Source organism: Lissotriton vulgaris, chromosome 3_1 (genome assembly GCF_964263255.1).
Source record: "Lissotriton vulgaris chromosome 3_1, aLisVul1.2, whole genome shotgun sequence".
Taxonomy (NCBI): Eukaryota; Metazoa; Chordata; class Amphibia; order Caudata; family Salamandridae; genus Lissotriton; species Lissotriton vulgaris.
The window spans coordinates 2,011,087,009-2,011,100,466 of NC_141689.1; the positions used below are offsets into that span (position 1 = coordinate 2,011,087,009).

At 44.7% G+C, this 13,458-nt stretch overlaps 1 protein-coding gene across 1 annotated transcript in view; it reads left to right on the forward strand.

Annotated features, from left to right (window-relative positions):
• The first annotated feature begins 3,643 nt into the window (after positions 1-3,643).
• The window catches only part of STOX2 (storkhead box 2), a 630,189-nt gene continuing 620,374 nt past the window's right edge, over positions 3,644-13,458 (forward strand). The window contains exon 1 of the mRNA XM_086962472.1: positions 3,644-4,112. Within this exon, the coding sequence (XP_086818598.1) occupies positions 3,773-4,112 (340 nt within the window). The 5' untranslated portion in view covers positions 3,644-3,772. The remainder of the gene's footprint in view (positions 4,113-13,458) is intronic.

Here is a 13,458-nt window from a genome sequence, read left to right on the forward strand (position 1 = left end):
CACGTTGTAGTGTAGGGGATGGTAAGTGCCCCACACGCGAGGCCGTCAACAGTTCAGGGCCAGAGAGATGATGCAGCATCCCAAAGAAGGTTTGTGACCATACTGGGCCGTACCAACGGCGTTGCCAAGCACAAGGAGGGGGGGGGGACGCCAGGAGGACGCGAACAGTCCAGGGCGCCTCAGTCACCACCCCTGTCCCGTCCCCCTCAGAGGGATCCATGCCTCAGCAGCGCCAGGCAAGCAGGGAAGTGCAAGAAGAAGTGCCGCCCGGTGAGTACAAGCAGCTCCAGGACCCTCTCTCACAGGGACGGAATGTCGTCGCTGGGGGTGCGGAGGAGGGAGGGGGGGACGGCGGTAGGAGCCGGTGGCAACGCGGCTCAGGTCCCGGCGTCGATGATGTGCGCTCCCTTGTGCACCACGCCCCCGTCTCCGGCTGCAGGATCACTAGAGCCCCCGGCTTTATAGGCCCTGCAGGGCCGCTGGCAGTTCGACGATGGTTCCGATGGCTGTGGGCATCCGCGGGGAACCGGAACCGCTCCGTTGGATGCCGCTCGTGTTCCGATGCAGGGGGAACCCCTCTGCGGACTCCAGTAATATGGATCAGTGTACGGATAGTAGGTTAAGGGCTGTTACGACTCTGGAGCTCCGGGACTATGCAGCCATTTTCTTCGGCCGGTACCCACGCCCCCTACATTTAAATTTTGACCTAACAAATTAAATCATTTTTCTCTACTACTAAATTGGTTAATTTCTGGAGATTAGCACACCCTACAGACAAATAATTTACTTTTTATTCTAATGCCCATTCTTCTTTCTCTAGGACTTATTACCTAATGCCCCATGATGAATGAATCTGTTATAAACTGTATTACACAATTTCTGATCATGCTCTAATATCCTTTTCCTTATCTCTCTCTGATTCTCATATTTCCAATAAAATATGGAGAATGAACTCTGATGTGGTTCTTAATCCAATTAATTCTATAAAACTTGCCTCGGCCATTAGTGAGTATTTTTTGCATAATGACCCACGTGATACTTCCAAAATTATCCACTGGGATGCCTTTAAAGCTCATAATCAAGGAGTTACAATTTCCATGATGGCCCCTGACAATTAATCATTCTACTCTCACCTTTCTAAATTATAAAAACACATAGCAACTTTTGAAAGACTTTTCATTTCATCTTGAGATCTGCAATATAAGTGCCAACTTCAGAAATATGTATATGAATATAATTGTATGCTTAGTAAAAGAGCAAGATTACTTATTTCTAAAAAAAAAGCAAACTTTAATTTTAACTTAAACAAATCTGGCCGACTTTTAGCTAACTATATACGCATTAAGCGTGATAAAGTTCTAATTCCTGCCATCAAAACAAGTAATAGTACTCTGCTGACAGGTGTTGAGGAGATATTGAGAGAGTTTTTAATCCTTCAATCCCAAAGGTTGGAATTCCAAGACTTCCTGTGACACCTAGGTATAGGTAATTGAAGGATAACTTAGCTGTGGCCTCAAGGCAATGGCGATGTTGATCGGTACATGCACATTTTAAACAAGACTTTACTTCACACAACAAGACAAAGTGCTCCCCATGGACATTAATGTTGATAGGGAATATATGAGATATGATTGTGGCTCACCCAGGGTGGGCACCAGACAATACGACCCTTAGAGTACCCAAAGACGGAGAAAGTGAAATAACGACAAGGCGAGCCAGAAAAGAAGGGCACACAGCCATCACCTAAACCCTAGGGATAAAGTATTAATGTGTGACTGCCGCTCGGGTTAGAAGTTTTGCATGCCATATGAGCCAACCCTGTGGGCTATGACAGAGGTAGATGGCACCATGGTAACTGCCGTCCATAGAGGAGAGACTGTAGTCAGAAATGTGTCCTGGTTAACAAGGGTGGGGATCCCAGCTGAATAGATGTACGATGAGGAAGGGAGGAAGGGACTGAGGCAGCATCCAAGTCACCTGCAGAGGACGCACCAAGGTCAGAAAGTCAAGGAGAGACACCTCAGCAGTGCAGTTCTCCAGACAACATCCACCAGACAGAAACTGCAGCACGAACGAGTTGAATGGAAGTTAATGATCGAGCCAGTCACCCTAGGAGCCAATGGTACCACCTCCGGCTGAACTCACATCCCAGTCAAAGACTCAGAGACTTTGTATGCTCCGCCCAGATCCATGAGGGACATTGTTGAATCGGAGTAAGACTGTAGGGGATGGAGTGAGCCCCCGGCCCGTGAAGGGTATCCCACTCACTAAGGGTGGGCAGAACTTGTAGAATTTCACTCTGCGGAATTCTGCAGTGTTACAGAAAACTCCAAGAGATTCCGCAGAGCTTTGCGAACAGGCGAGAATCTGCCCTTTACACTGCTCACTCTGATTTTTAGCGCCAGGAGCATGTCCCACGCTCTAAAATCAGCGCAAACAACACCACCCAGTGTGCCAGAGAGCACCACTGCTTTGCAGTTGCTCCAGTAGATTTTCTACTTGAGTGGCAGCTAACTCACTGCGATCAGTCGCGACTCCCCGAGTTGAGACAATCTTGCTGGGTGCCCTACTAGTGCTGGAGAATCACGCAAGGGTATGCCAATTCTGGTTCGCCAACTTACCATTGGTGAGCTGTGCATGAAAAAAAACTCAGCCACCCGACTAATGACGGAATTCCCCGGAACTCTGTATTACAAGCGTGACGCGGAGTGGCCAAAACTCTGTGATCCATCCTGACATGGCCAGAGGGTATAAATAAATGGCCGCGAGACCACTCAGGGTCGTTGGCCCATACTCTAGTATCAAGTGTGTATGTTTATTCACAGTGCCGCTTTGCACGGCCTGCACTCCCCCACATGGCACACTACATTGCCCAGAGTTTTTAGTTTGGAGAGTTCAAGAAAACAGGTTGAAGAAGTGTTAAATCTAGCACCTGCAGCACTGGAGCAGCAAGGGGGAACTCAGCTGACCGCATAACCTTAATGCAGACAGTTCCATGCCCTTCTCTATTGGCACCCTGGGCATTGCTCCTTAAGTTGTGTTAAATTAGTTTTATAAGGCGCACAGCTGCCCAAAAAGGGTTTCTCCTTTTTGTTCGTCCATGCCAAAAGCAGGTCCTGCTAATTCCTTTGCACTGATGAAATCGAGAGGTGTTCTACCTGTGTGCACAGGCCACAAGGCCCCAGTTCTGACACTTCCTCCGCTGATGGCTTCGCTGTGGCCACTAGAGGGCTTCAGTTGTTATGGCAATTACTGGGACGCTCGGTGCGGGGGTGGGCGGAGCCCGGCTCCTCTCCCTCGCGCACTGCCCAGGAAGCGTGCAGGAGTTCTGCTCCCAGGTATGGCAGCCTCTGATCCCCGACCATAAGTCTGCAGACCGGCCGGGCAGGCATGCGCGCCCAGGACTGCCTGCCGCCTGGACACCTGAAGCAGTGCAGGCATCCAGGCCGAACTCCTGACGGGCCTGCCTGCTAGCACTCGCACGCTTCTGCCGGGGCACTTTCTGCTGCCGGAGGGGTCTGCGATGCACGGCCGAGGCAGTGCACTTGCTTGTCCGATGTCTTACTCAGGAAATCCGGACGCAGCGCGCTGGAAGTGCGAATGTGACCTGCCTGGGTATTAAAATGATTTAAGCTTCTATTCTCATTTTTTCTCCGTCAGCAAAAGAATCACAATTTGGACTATTTTGATTTTTAAATCGGAGGAACAGGTCGACAAACTTTTATTTGCACCCCGATTGGATATACTTTTTTATGTTGTTTGGTTCGAGGTGATGCCCCAGCAAATGGATAAACTTGTGCAGATCGCGCCGCACTCCCTGGCCGTGGTGCTGAGCCACCCGGACGAGCTCCGCGGCCACATGCTGGTGGTGGACGAGCGGCTGCAGGAGCACCGCCTGGGCTACGAGGTCTTCGCCAACTTCAAGGCGGAGAACATGCAGCACTTCTGGAACCGGCGCGTGACCGAGGCCATCGCCGAGACCTTCTTCCTGGGCTGGATCGACGAGCACGTCCTGCTCATCCAGGGCAAGGAGGAGCACCTGGGGGCGCTGCGGGAGGGCTGGGTGCGCAGGGCGCTCCGGCCCCCCCAGGGCTTCGCCATCAAGTACCTAGGTAAGGTGTGCTGGACGCGAGGGCTGAATCGCGTCATTTTATTGTTATCATTATGTCTTTTTATAGTCAGCACCTTTGCAGAATGCCCTCTTCTGAAATCCGTGCCTTTTGAGAAGCTGGGTGTTTCAAGGTGTCACGCATGTCACGCTGTCATTCATTCTGACAGGCGTGACATGCTGAATGCGTAGAATACTTTATGGTATGTAGAATCAGTAGTAAAAATTGTATTTATGTGCAAAGCATACCATGCTGTAGTTCGTTTTTTCTCAGTCTTTGATTTTTTTCTTTCATATAATGTCGGTGTATTTGATCCTGCTAGCTGCAAAGGAAATATGAATTTTAAGTAGCATTTGAGTGCCTTGAAGCGTTGTAAGCTGATATTGTGTGATCTCTCCATGACAGGCAAACCCAGATAGTTATCTGCAGTACATGACTGTTGTTTTGATACTTTGGTCACTTCTCGCATTGATTGTGGATGCCTGCAGTCTGCTTTACACAGCCCTACTCATATGTGCTCTCATGGCGTACTCCGTACTTTATTTAATCATATACTCTTATGTCAGTGTCTGTGTGCACTGAGCTGGCGTGTGCACACCAGGGGCAGAACACCTGGGTACAAGGTGACAGAAATTCAAGATGTCAACTGATAAATCCACGTACACGCCCTCTAATAAGAATCCCACGCATAGCCTGTGGTTAGCTTGAACATTTGAAAATCCCCAGGCATGGTTTCGGTCCTACGGACCAAGGCTGGACACTTCTGCTGTGCAGTGTATGCACGTGGCGCTTGTCGACAACATTTTGCATATTGGTGCATGTACCCAGTTGGCGAGGAGAAAGGAATGGAGGCGCAGGGAGATAGAGTGACTTCCTCAAGTCAATAACCTTTTCGTTAAATGGCACACCCAGGCCCGGGCTGAGTGGTGGTACTAACAACCTAACCACGTGACTGGCCCACATTTACTCGTGTACATTTTGTATTGATTCGGCTCCTGTCTTGCACGTAAAACCTGTTTAAGAGTATATCTAACCAGGGGCCGATGATTGCTTTGTTTATGTGCTGTATGTCGTTGCCGGTGTTTTGACTTGTGCTCTGGCTTTGTGGTGACAATTTAAGTTCTCCTAAAATGCACTCCCGTCTTAGTTATGAAAGAAAGACTTTAGACAGCATCCTTCGCTACACAGTTCATGTTAACTCAAGGACAAGTCCTTTCATAATCCGCTACAAACTATGGATTGCATTTTAGAATCGCCACCCGATGTAATTACTTCTCGTTGAAACCACATTCGGGATCCATTGTATTGGGACACGGTGCTCTCTTCTGGGAAATTGTATTTCCGGGTCAGAGTTAATTTCCTTAATCAACACACGTACTGTATGTGGCATTTGTGTTGCGACTGCATAATAACTCTTTCAGCAGCGCGCACCAAAATGGGTCTTCCCTTGGTAGTGGACGCTTACGAAGTAAAATAAAAATGCTGCCCTGTTGCCAAATGTAAATGTTTCGCCTCTCCTCGCAGGCTCGCCTTCTAGGTGTACTCGAAGAGAGGCCCCACTGTCCCTTTGAAGGAGGGTGTAAGTTTCCCGGGAAGGAAGTGCTCAGGGGTGACTGTTTCGCTCTTGTGTAGCAGAGATGCATCCTATTTTACACAAGACAGAAGCTGCAAAAAATCTGCTGAAGAATTATTCCAGACTGTTAAAAAACTGACAGCAGAAACATCTAAGAAACTGGTTTACACATGTCAAATGTTCTGTAACACTCTCTCAGCGATCCTAAGAGCACTGGAGGCCTGCACTTTTTCTAACCCAGCTGTCTAAGAAAGCTAGGTTAGAGAACTTTAAAATGTGCATGTCTGGCTGGCCGTCCCAAGACAGCCGGCCAAAGAGACATGCACATTTTAAAGCGCACAGCTCCCTGCTGCCACTCAGCACTTGCCCTGCCCCGTCCTGTCACTCAGTTCAGGACGGGGTGGTTGCTGAAAAATGAAATGGTAATAAATAAACTTTATTACCATTTTATTCTTCAGCTCTGGCCTGTGTGGGGACGCTCCTCTGCTCAAATGGAGAAACTGACCCTGAGGATAGGAATCTTTCTTAACATCTGGAAGAGAGCATCACTGCTTCCATTAATTAAAAAGCCCTCACTTAACCCCTTTGGACTCAAATAGGTCCGTTCCATATCACGACTATCTCTACCAGCCAAAATGTTGGAAAAAACCATGAACAATTGTCTAACCACATTCTGCATAATAACTCACTAGATTCTACCCAAGCTGGATTCTGCAGTGGCCGTAGTACAGAGTCAGCACTGATCAAAGCCACAGAGGTGATTAGGTGGTCCCTTGACCAGGCTTGCAGAGCATCCTTCATCTTCTTAAATCTATCAGCAGGTTTTGAACCCATTTATCATGGGCTGCTGCTAGATCTGCTGGCCGCGATTGGCGTTACTGGGGCAGCCCGGGACTTGCTAAGATCATTTCTCCACAGATAGAGAACAGTCAGTGGCGTTAAGTGAGTTTGTTTCCCAGTCCTTCTCACTTCCCTGTGGGGTCCACCAGGGGTCCTCGCTTAGCTCTACCTTGTTCAATGACTATATCACCCCATTACCAGAAGTAATTAGATCAAATGGCTTTGCTCTCACATTTTATGCTGACAACACTCAAATCGTCGTCTCTTAGGCCAGGAATGAAAATGATTCAGGATCCAGATTTCATGACTGCATGGTGGCTTTGAGCACATGGATTAGTAGGGACTGTTTGAAATTAAACTCGGGGAAAACTGAGATTTTGACATTTGGCTCTCATTCGTCCAATTGGACCCTTAATTGGTGGGTGCAGGATTTAGGTGTTCTTCCGTCTCCAGTTCTAAGGCCCAGAATTTATGGGTAGTAATTGATAAACTCACTTTTTACTGATCATGACAATGCGGAGGCATCCTCTTCATTTGATACTTTAAGGACCATGAAAATGATCCTACCTTTTATCCCTTCAAATCTTCAAAAGACGATAATCAGCTCGCTAGTACTTAGTAAAATAGACTACTGCAATGGACTGTATCTAAATCTGCATCAGCACTTACTGAACAGGCTGTAAATTCTTCAAAACACTGCAGCACGACTATTGTTGAAGATCCTAGAAGTCAATGTCTAAATCTATCAGGAAGTTACACTGGCTGTGAGTAAGACAGAAAATTACTTTCAAGCCACCATGTACCGCTTATAAATCATTACAAAACCAAGGTCCAGTTTTTCTTAAGAATAGTTTCAGCTGGTACAAAGGCTTGGAACTCTCTTCCCCTCCAGATTAGAGCCATGCCCAATCTACTGATGTTTAGGAAGGCTTTGAAAACCTTGTTGTTCACTACAGAGTGAGCTTCAATCCTACTTTCTCGGTTCTTCTTGATGGGGTCAGCGCCAGCGCCAAGAAGCCTCTGGGCAATCAAGCTCTCATAAATTCTACTAACATAACAGGTGTACATATATGGAGAGCTGGCCGACAGGCTCATTTTGACTATATATGCACATAGCTTCCTCCTGCCTTCTGCTGTGCTGCTGCTGTGACTCTTACTTGTTTACCTGGCTGTGCTTAAAAGGCCTCTCTCATAATGCAAGACTGAACACAGAAATATTGAGGAGTTCGCACCACTTGTCTTTTTTCCTATCGAAACATGCAGCATGCTTAGCTTATTTTGTTGCAGCTTGATGGGTCTCTCCTGTAACTGCTGCTGGCTGTAAATGTGGTCTAATGTAGGTCCCACACACCCTGCCTGCGAGCTCAGTACAAATAACTGGCCACAGATGTACTAAGCACCCTGTAACTGTATCCTTCCACCCCCCAGGCTAGAGCCAGCGGTCCATCAGTTACTTGTCTCCCCGGTGGAATGAATTGTGCCTTCTCTGGACGAGTAAGGGGGAGGAATGCTTCCTGTAATTGAGATACAGTAGTAACTGTTACACTTACCGTGTAAGATAGAGTTGTGTTCCTCTGCACAGCTGCTTTGGCAGTAAGGAATGTGCCTCCTGGGAAGTAAGGAAGTCAATGATTGGTAGGAATGTATGTGAGGTTGGTATTTCAAATTTCCCACGCTAGTGAAAGCCATAATGTTCCACCATCATTGCTTTTAATCTGCCCATGTCTACCATATAGTGAGTTGTTGGTGCTTTCTGTGTAATGGCATTAATGCAAGCAATTTTGAAGTTTTCCATTTTTAATTCTCTTGTCTTTTAATAATGACTCAAAACCTGCATGTTGTACTTTCCGTTGAGCAATATCACGCTGTGTGTTTTCTTAACACATTTAGGATCATGCTCATTTCAATAAATCAAGCTGGATGTTGTGTCTCAGTGGACTAATGCATCCACTCCAGAAACCTGCTTTTGGCCTTATGTTGAAATCCCAGTGGGTCCAATCAGCCTTTCATCCTTCCAAGGTCAATAAAATGAGTACAGCTGAATTGGGTAGTCATCAGAGGCGCAACTAGAGCCACATTTGGTGGGTACCAAATATTTCGAGGGGGGGGGGGGGGGTAATTCTTCCAGCGATAGTCAGAGTGGAGATACAGGGGCTCTACAAAGGGGTGCAAAACAACAAAGTCTTGTTAGCAAGTAAATGGTCTTTTAAAGACTTGCGAAGTACTCAGGTGCAGCTGTGTGTGTGCCCAGGAAGCTGGCTCAGGCTGACCCACACAACGGGGGGGGGGGGGGGGGGGGGCTGTAGCCCTTTCAGCCCAATGGGCGTTGTGCGCCTGAGAGTAATAAAGTCTAGTATTCAGTGCTATGATGACCCAGGGGTTGAATGTGGGCTTTTCAATACACCTTTTATGTTAATTATATACGTCCTCGTCAGATCTCCATTTCTTTACAGTAAGAACTCATGTGCTCCAGATGGGTTCATGTTAGTCCAGGCGATACCACCCCCACATTACTTGTGTAGGGGTAGATGATACTGGCAAAATCTGAGGTGGGTTACTGTGGCCCCCCAAAACATTATTCAGGCAATTCTGCTTGCTTCTATCCCCCACTCTAGGATGAATGCAGGACATGTGGGTCAGTGAGGGGCTGGTGGTATACTTTATGTCTAGTTGCTATTCTTCGAGCATATGCCACCATAGCTCACCTCACCACGCAAGTTGTAGAATGCCCCTAATTTTACTCATCCCTGGTGAGAAACAGGGCCTTTCCACCTTCCCTGGGGGAGGTGTTGAGTATGTGTTGACCTCCTCTTAGGTTACTTTCTCTGCTGCGAAGGATTAACAGCTGTGCCCACATCAGACGGAAGCTTACACGCCTTCTCTGAGTAACTCATCTTCTCTCTTTGTTTTAAATCAAAATGGCCATGTCTATCTATTGTCTTCTGGATATATGTCTACAGGGCATGTCAGATTCAGATTTTCTTGGTGTTCACTCCCAGGTACACTGAAACGAGTATAGTTCACCATGTTGCTTCTTCTGTAGAGGTTGCCTCAAAGGAGAGTTTGTCCTACATGTTATTTGAGCCTTTATTAGTTGAATGATACATATTTCTCCAGCATAAACCGTAGAACTGACGTGTCATTGGTAGATTGTGAATACACAAAAAGTGAAGTCAAGATAGACTGCTTAGATGTTAACCAAAATATTTTCTAGATGACTAGTGTTTTGTGGAAAGCTGAAGCTTTGTAGGTTCTAAAGTTTGGTGTTTCTAGTTCTACACACCAGAATACTTCGAGAAGCTTGACTGATAAGAAGATGATAAGAAAGGAGGTTTATATCGACTACATCAGCATGTCCAGTCACAGCGCCGATTGTATAGAGTTTCAAAAGACATGAGGTGCAGATTTTGTACACTTGACCAGCTGAAAGCGAAGAACCAACGCCGATATGGGCTTCAGTAGCTGTGAGCAACTTTCATATGCGGCTCTTGTAGGCCCATCTGTGGTGCGTGCAATTCTAAAAGTATTGTATTGTTGTTTATGTGCTTGGTGTATGCTCCAAGTATGAGTTTTGTGCAAAAGTGCTAGACCCCTAACGCCTGTTGTGCCTCCGGGGCATCTTATGTAATACGGCCCCAGGAGAAGTGAGGCATGGCTGGCTCTTCTGGGGGTTCATGGTTGCAGGAATTGACTTGAAGTGGACAAGGAAGTTATGTTCAAGGTGTAATATGTTGGTTAATGTGTTTAAGGGGTTTGGAAATACTCTCTTGGACCTATATGATGGTCTGATGGGTCAGTGAGCTAGGTTTTTTGGCTTCGATTTGGTTATATTTTGCTCCTCAGAGGTTTGAATTCTGGCCAGGACTATTTAATCTTTCATCCTTCCACCATCGATGAACTGATTACCAATAATTTGTGTAATAGTAAAAACTTTTATTTGTACCACAACAAAATGGTAAACAGTTGCAGTACCAAGCACTACCTTAAAACAAGCTTTGGCAAGGGCAATAGGTCTGGCAATATCTGCCAGCCTTTTGGCTTCGTAAGTGCTTGTTTCTTTTAATCCTAGTGTTTTGGTGTTGTAAAAACGTTAATTTATGGAGAGGAGCTGGGCCCTTGCCAATATGTATGTATACGTGTGTGTGTGTGTGTGTGTGTATGTATGTATGTGTGTATATATATATATATATATATATATATATATATATATATATATATATATATATATCCACATGTTTGCCACTTAATCCCCTTTCCGCTCAAAGAAGGCAAGTGCAGACCCAATTTTGTTCAAGTGGTTTTATTGTGCTACCACCTTGTCGTTATATATATCTATATATATACACCAAGCACATAAAACGACCATCCAAAGAGTTTTAACTTCCTTCTTGAACACACTCAACCTTTAGACACAAAAAGAACACCTCAATTCCATTTACATTGTACTGTAAAGATTCATGCTTTTTGGATGCTAAAATGTTTATGAGGTGGAGCATTGTACACAGCAACAGTGTAAATTGTTGTACATTCGACCACATCCAATGTAGTGTGTGATAGTGGACTGCTATGTTGTTACCACAGCTGTGAAGTGCTGAATCACTAGCTTTGGTGTGAGATGGATGAGGTCCTGTCCTAGTAAACATTAACAATGCCCTGAAAACCTCAATGGTGGTTTTCAAAGTTTATCTTAAACCTCAGTAACACTGTGTGCCTGTCAGGAGACCTCAAAGAGGAACTGTTAAATGGAGTTTCCCTTCATCTTTTCCCAAATTAGTGCACTGCTCCTCCCACTTAACCAACAGCAAGTGGCTTAGCATAAGAATATCTTGTTAGCCCTTAAGGTTTGACAGGAAGTGATGGGGTAGGCACGCTGTGGTGCGTGGTGGCTTTACTGTGGCATGGTATGGCTTAGTTCTTTGGGAGAGGAGACGATTCACAAATAAGACAATAATAGTGAGCAGTATTACCAAGAGCTACTGCAACATTTAGGCCTGTCTGAATGTGTATTGCAGACGTAGAATGATCCTGCTTCCACAGCGTTGATATATATAGTGCAGACGAGTTAACTAAAATGTATTAAAAATTTAATTATACAGAATAAAATGTATTCTCCGTTTTTCAATGTGGAGAAATGCTGGTTGCACCATGGATTTGAGGTCTGTTTTGCTACCTGGCTAAAGTGGTTTGATGGGCAAAGAGTGTGCCTAGAACCAGATAATGCCCACTTCATGCTTTACGAAGACCGCTGGTCCATTACAGCTCTATGTACGGCACTAACCAAGTCTCTTTCGTTTAAAAACCACAATGACATTTGTTTCAGATTTCTTTTAATCTCTTTAATAAAAAGCACTTCGCTTTTTTGTGCTAAATCCAGCACCCATTGCTGTCAACTCTGAATTGATGTATATTGCATTACTCTTGTAAGGATGAGAGATTGATTCCAACCTTCCAGGATACACAGTTTACCACCCTTGGCTTCTGAAGCTTCTGAAGCTTCTGGGCTGCAATATTGATCTGCTGAGTTAGTTTAACAATCTATTACCAAAACCTAGAACAGAATTAAGAATATCGTTGGTGCTTTTCTGTTTAACTATTCTGAAACCATCAGAACTACCAATGGCAAATTTTAACAAGCTGTATCTAAGTGAGAACCAATGAATGGTAGTGCTATTCTCTATCTTGCTAAACTAAGGGTTAAATAAGAATTAATTCTAGTTTTTTCCCCACTGAAATATGTAAATTTAGAGGCAGTTTGATCTCTTTTGAACCTAATGAGTTTGAAACCGCTTCCAAATACCTAAGTATGGTCCAACATTGATTGATCAGATAAAGGGTTTAGACAATTATGTTTAAAATCCTTTATCATGGTGAAGAAACCAAGATTGGGGCCCCCTTCCACAGAAAACCTTAATTTAGGGGGAAAAAAATTATGCACCCTCCTTTTTTTCTCCTAAAAAATTGTTTGGAATAATGGACGAGTCGCTTAACCGTCACATGATCAGTGATCATCAAGTGTGAGTACCTGGAGACAAGAACTTTCCTCCAACTACAACCATCAAACCAGCAGGAAGGGATGTCATGTACTGATGTTTATTGTGGGTGTTTGATACTTGGAGGCCACTAATGACAAGAACTTGCACTTCTCTTCAATAGATAATCTTGTGGTTGAGGATGCTTTGGAGAGTTGATATTGTTCTCACCATCTGATTTTCTTCTTTTTTGCTTGAGAAGAAAGTGCCACAGTAAAGGTTGGTTGCTTGAAAACGCAAAAAAGGCTCACAGTTAATATTCAAAATAAAAATAAATGGAGATAAGCATTTCTGCAACAAGACCTAAAATATTCTCACACTGGGAGTAGCAGAACTTTGTTCTCGCTATTGTTGCACCACTAGGGACTACTACTCCTCCAAATAGAGCACTGAGCACAGCTCACCAGATCCTTAGTTATGACCCAGCTAGACTCCTGCAATTTGGTTTACAAGGGACTATCTAAAAGTTCAATGAGGGAACTGATCCAGCGGAAGCAGTGTAATTTTTTATAATCATTCACAATGTTTCTAATATATCATGAATAGAAACTTTATTATATCTAAGAGTCTGGGCCATAGAAACTCAATACCACTTACAAACATCAGGTCCTCCGATAGATCTTTGGGAGAGCTAATAGGGACCCGGATAATAAGAGATGGATGCTATTTCCTTCATGAGGACCTATGATAAAGAAAATGCCTAACCAAAAACAATAGTCATAATATGTATCGTGTCAAATAACTCATCAATAAAGGCAAGCTCTGTATACTTATCAAGTAAATTTTATCTTAATCATCAAATATGAATGGTCAATACACAAAGTACATTAAAATGTTAATTCTGTGTTATTTCAATGTTCCAGGTAAAATCACAATAAGAAAATACAGTTCATGGCAAAATACATCA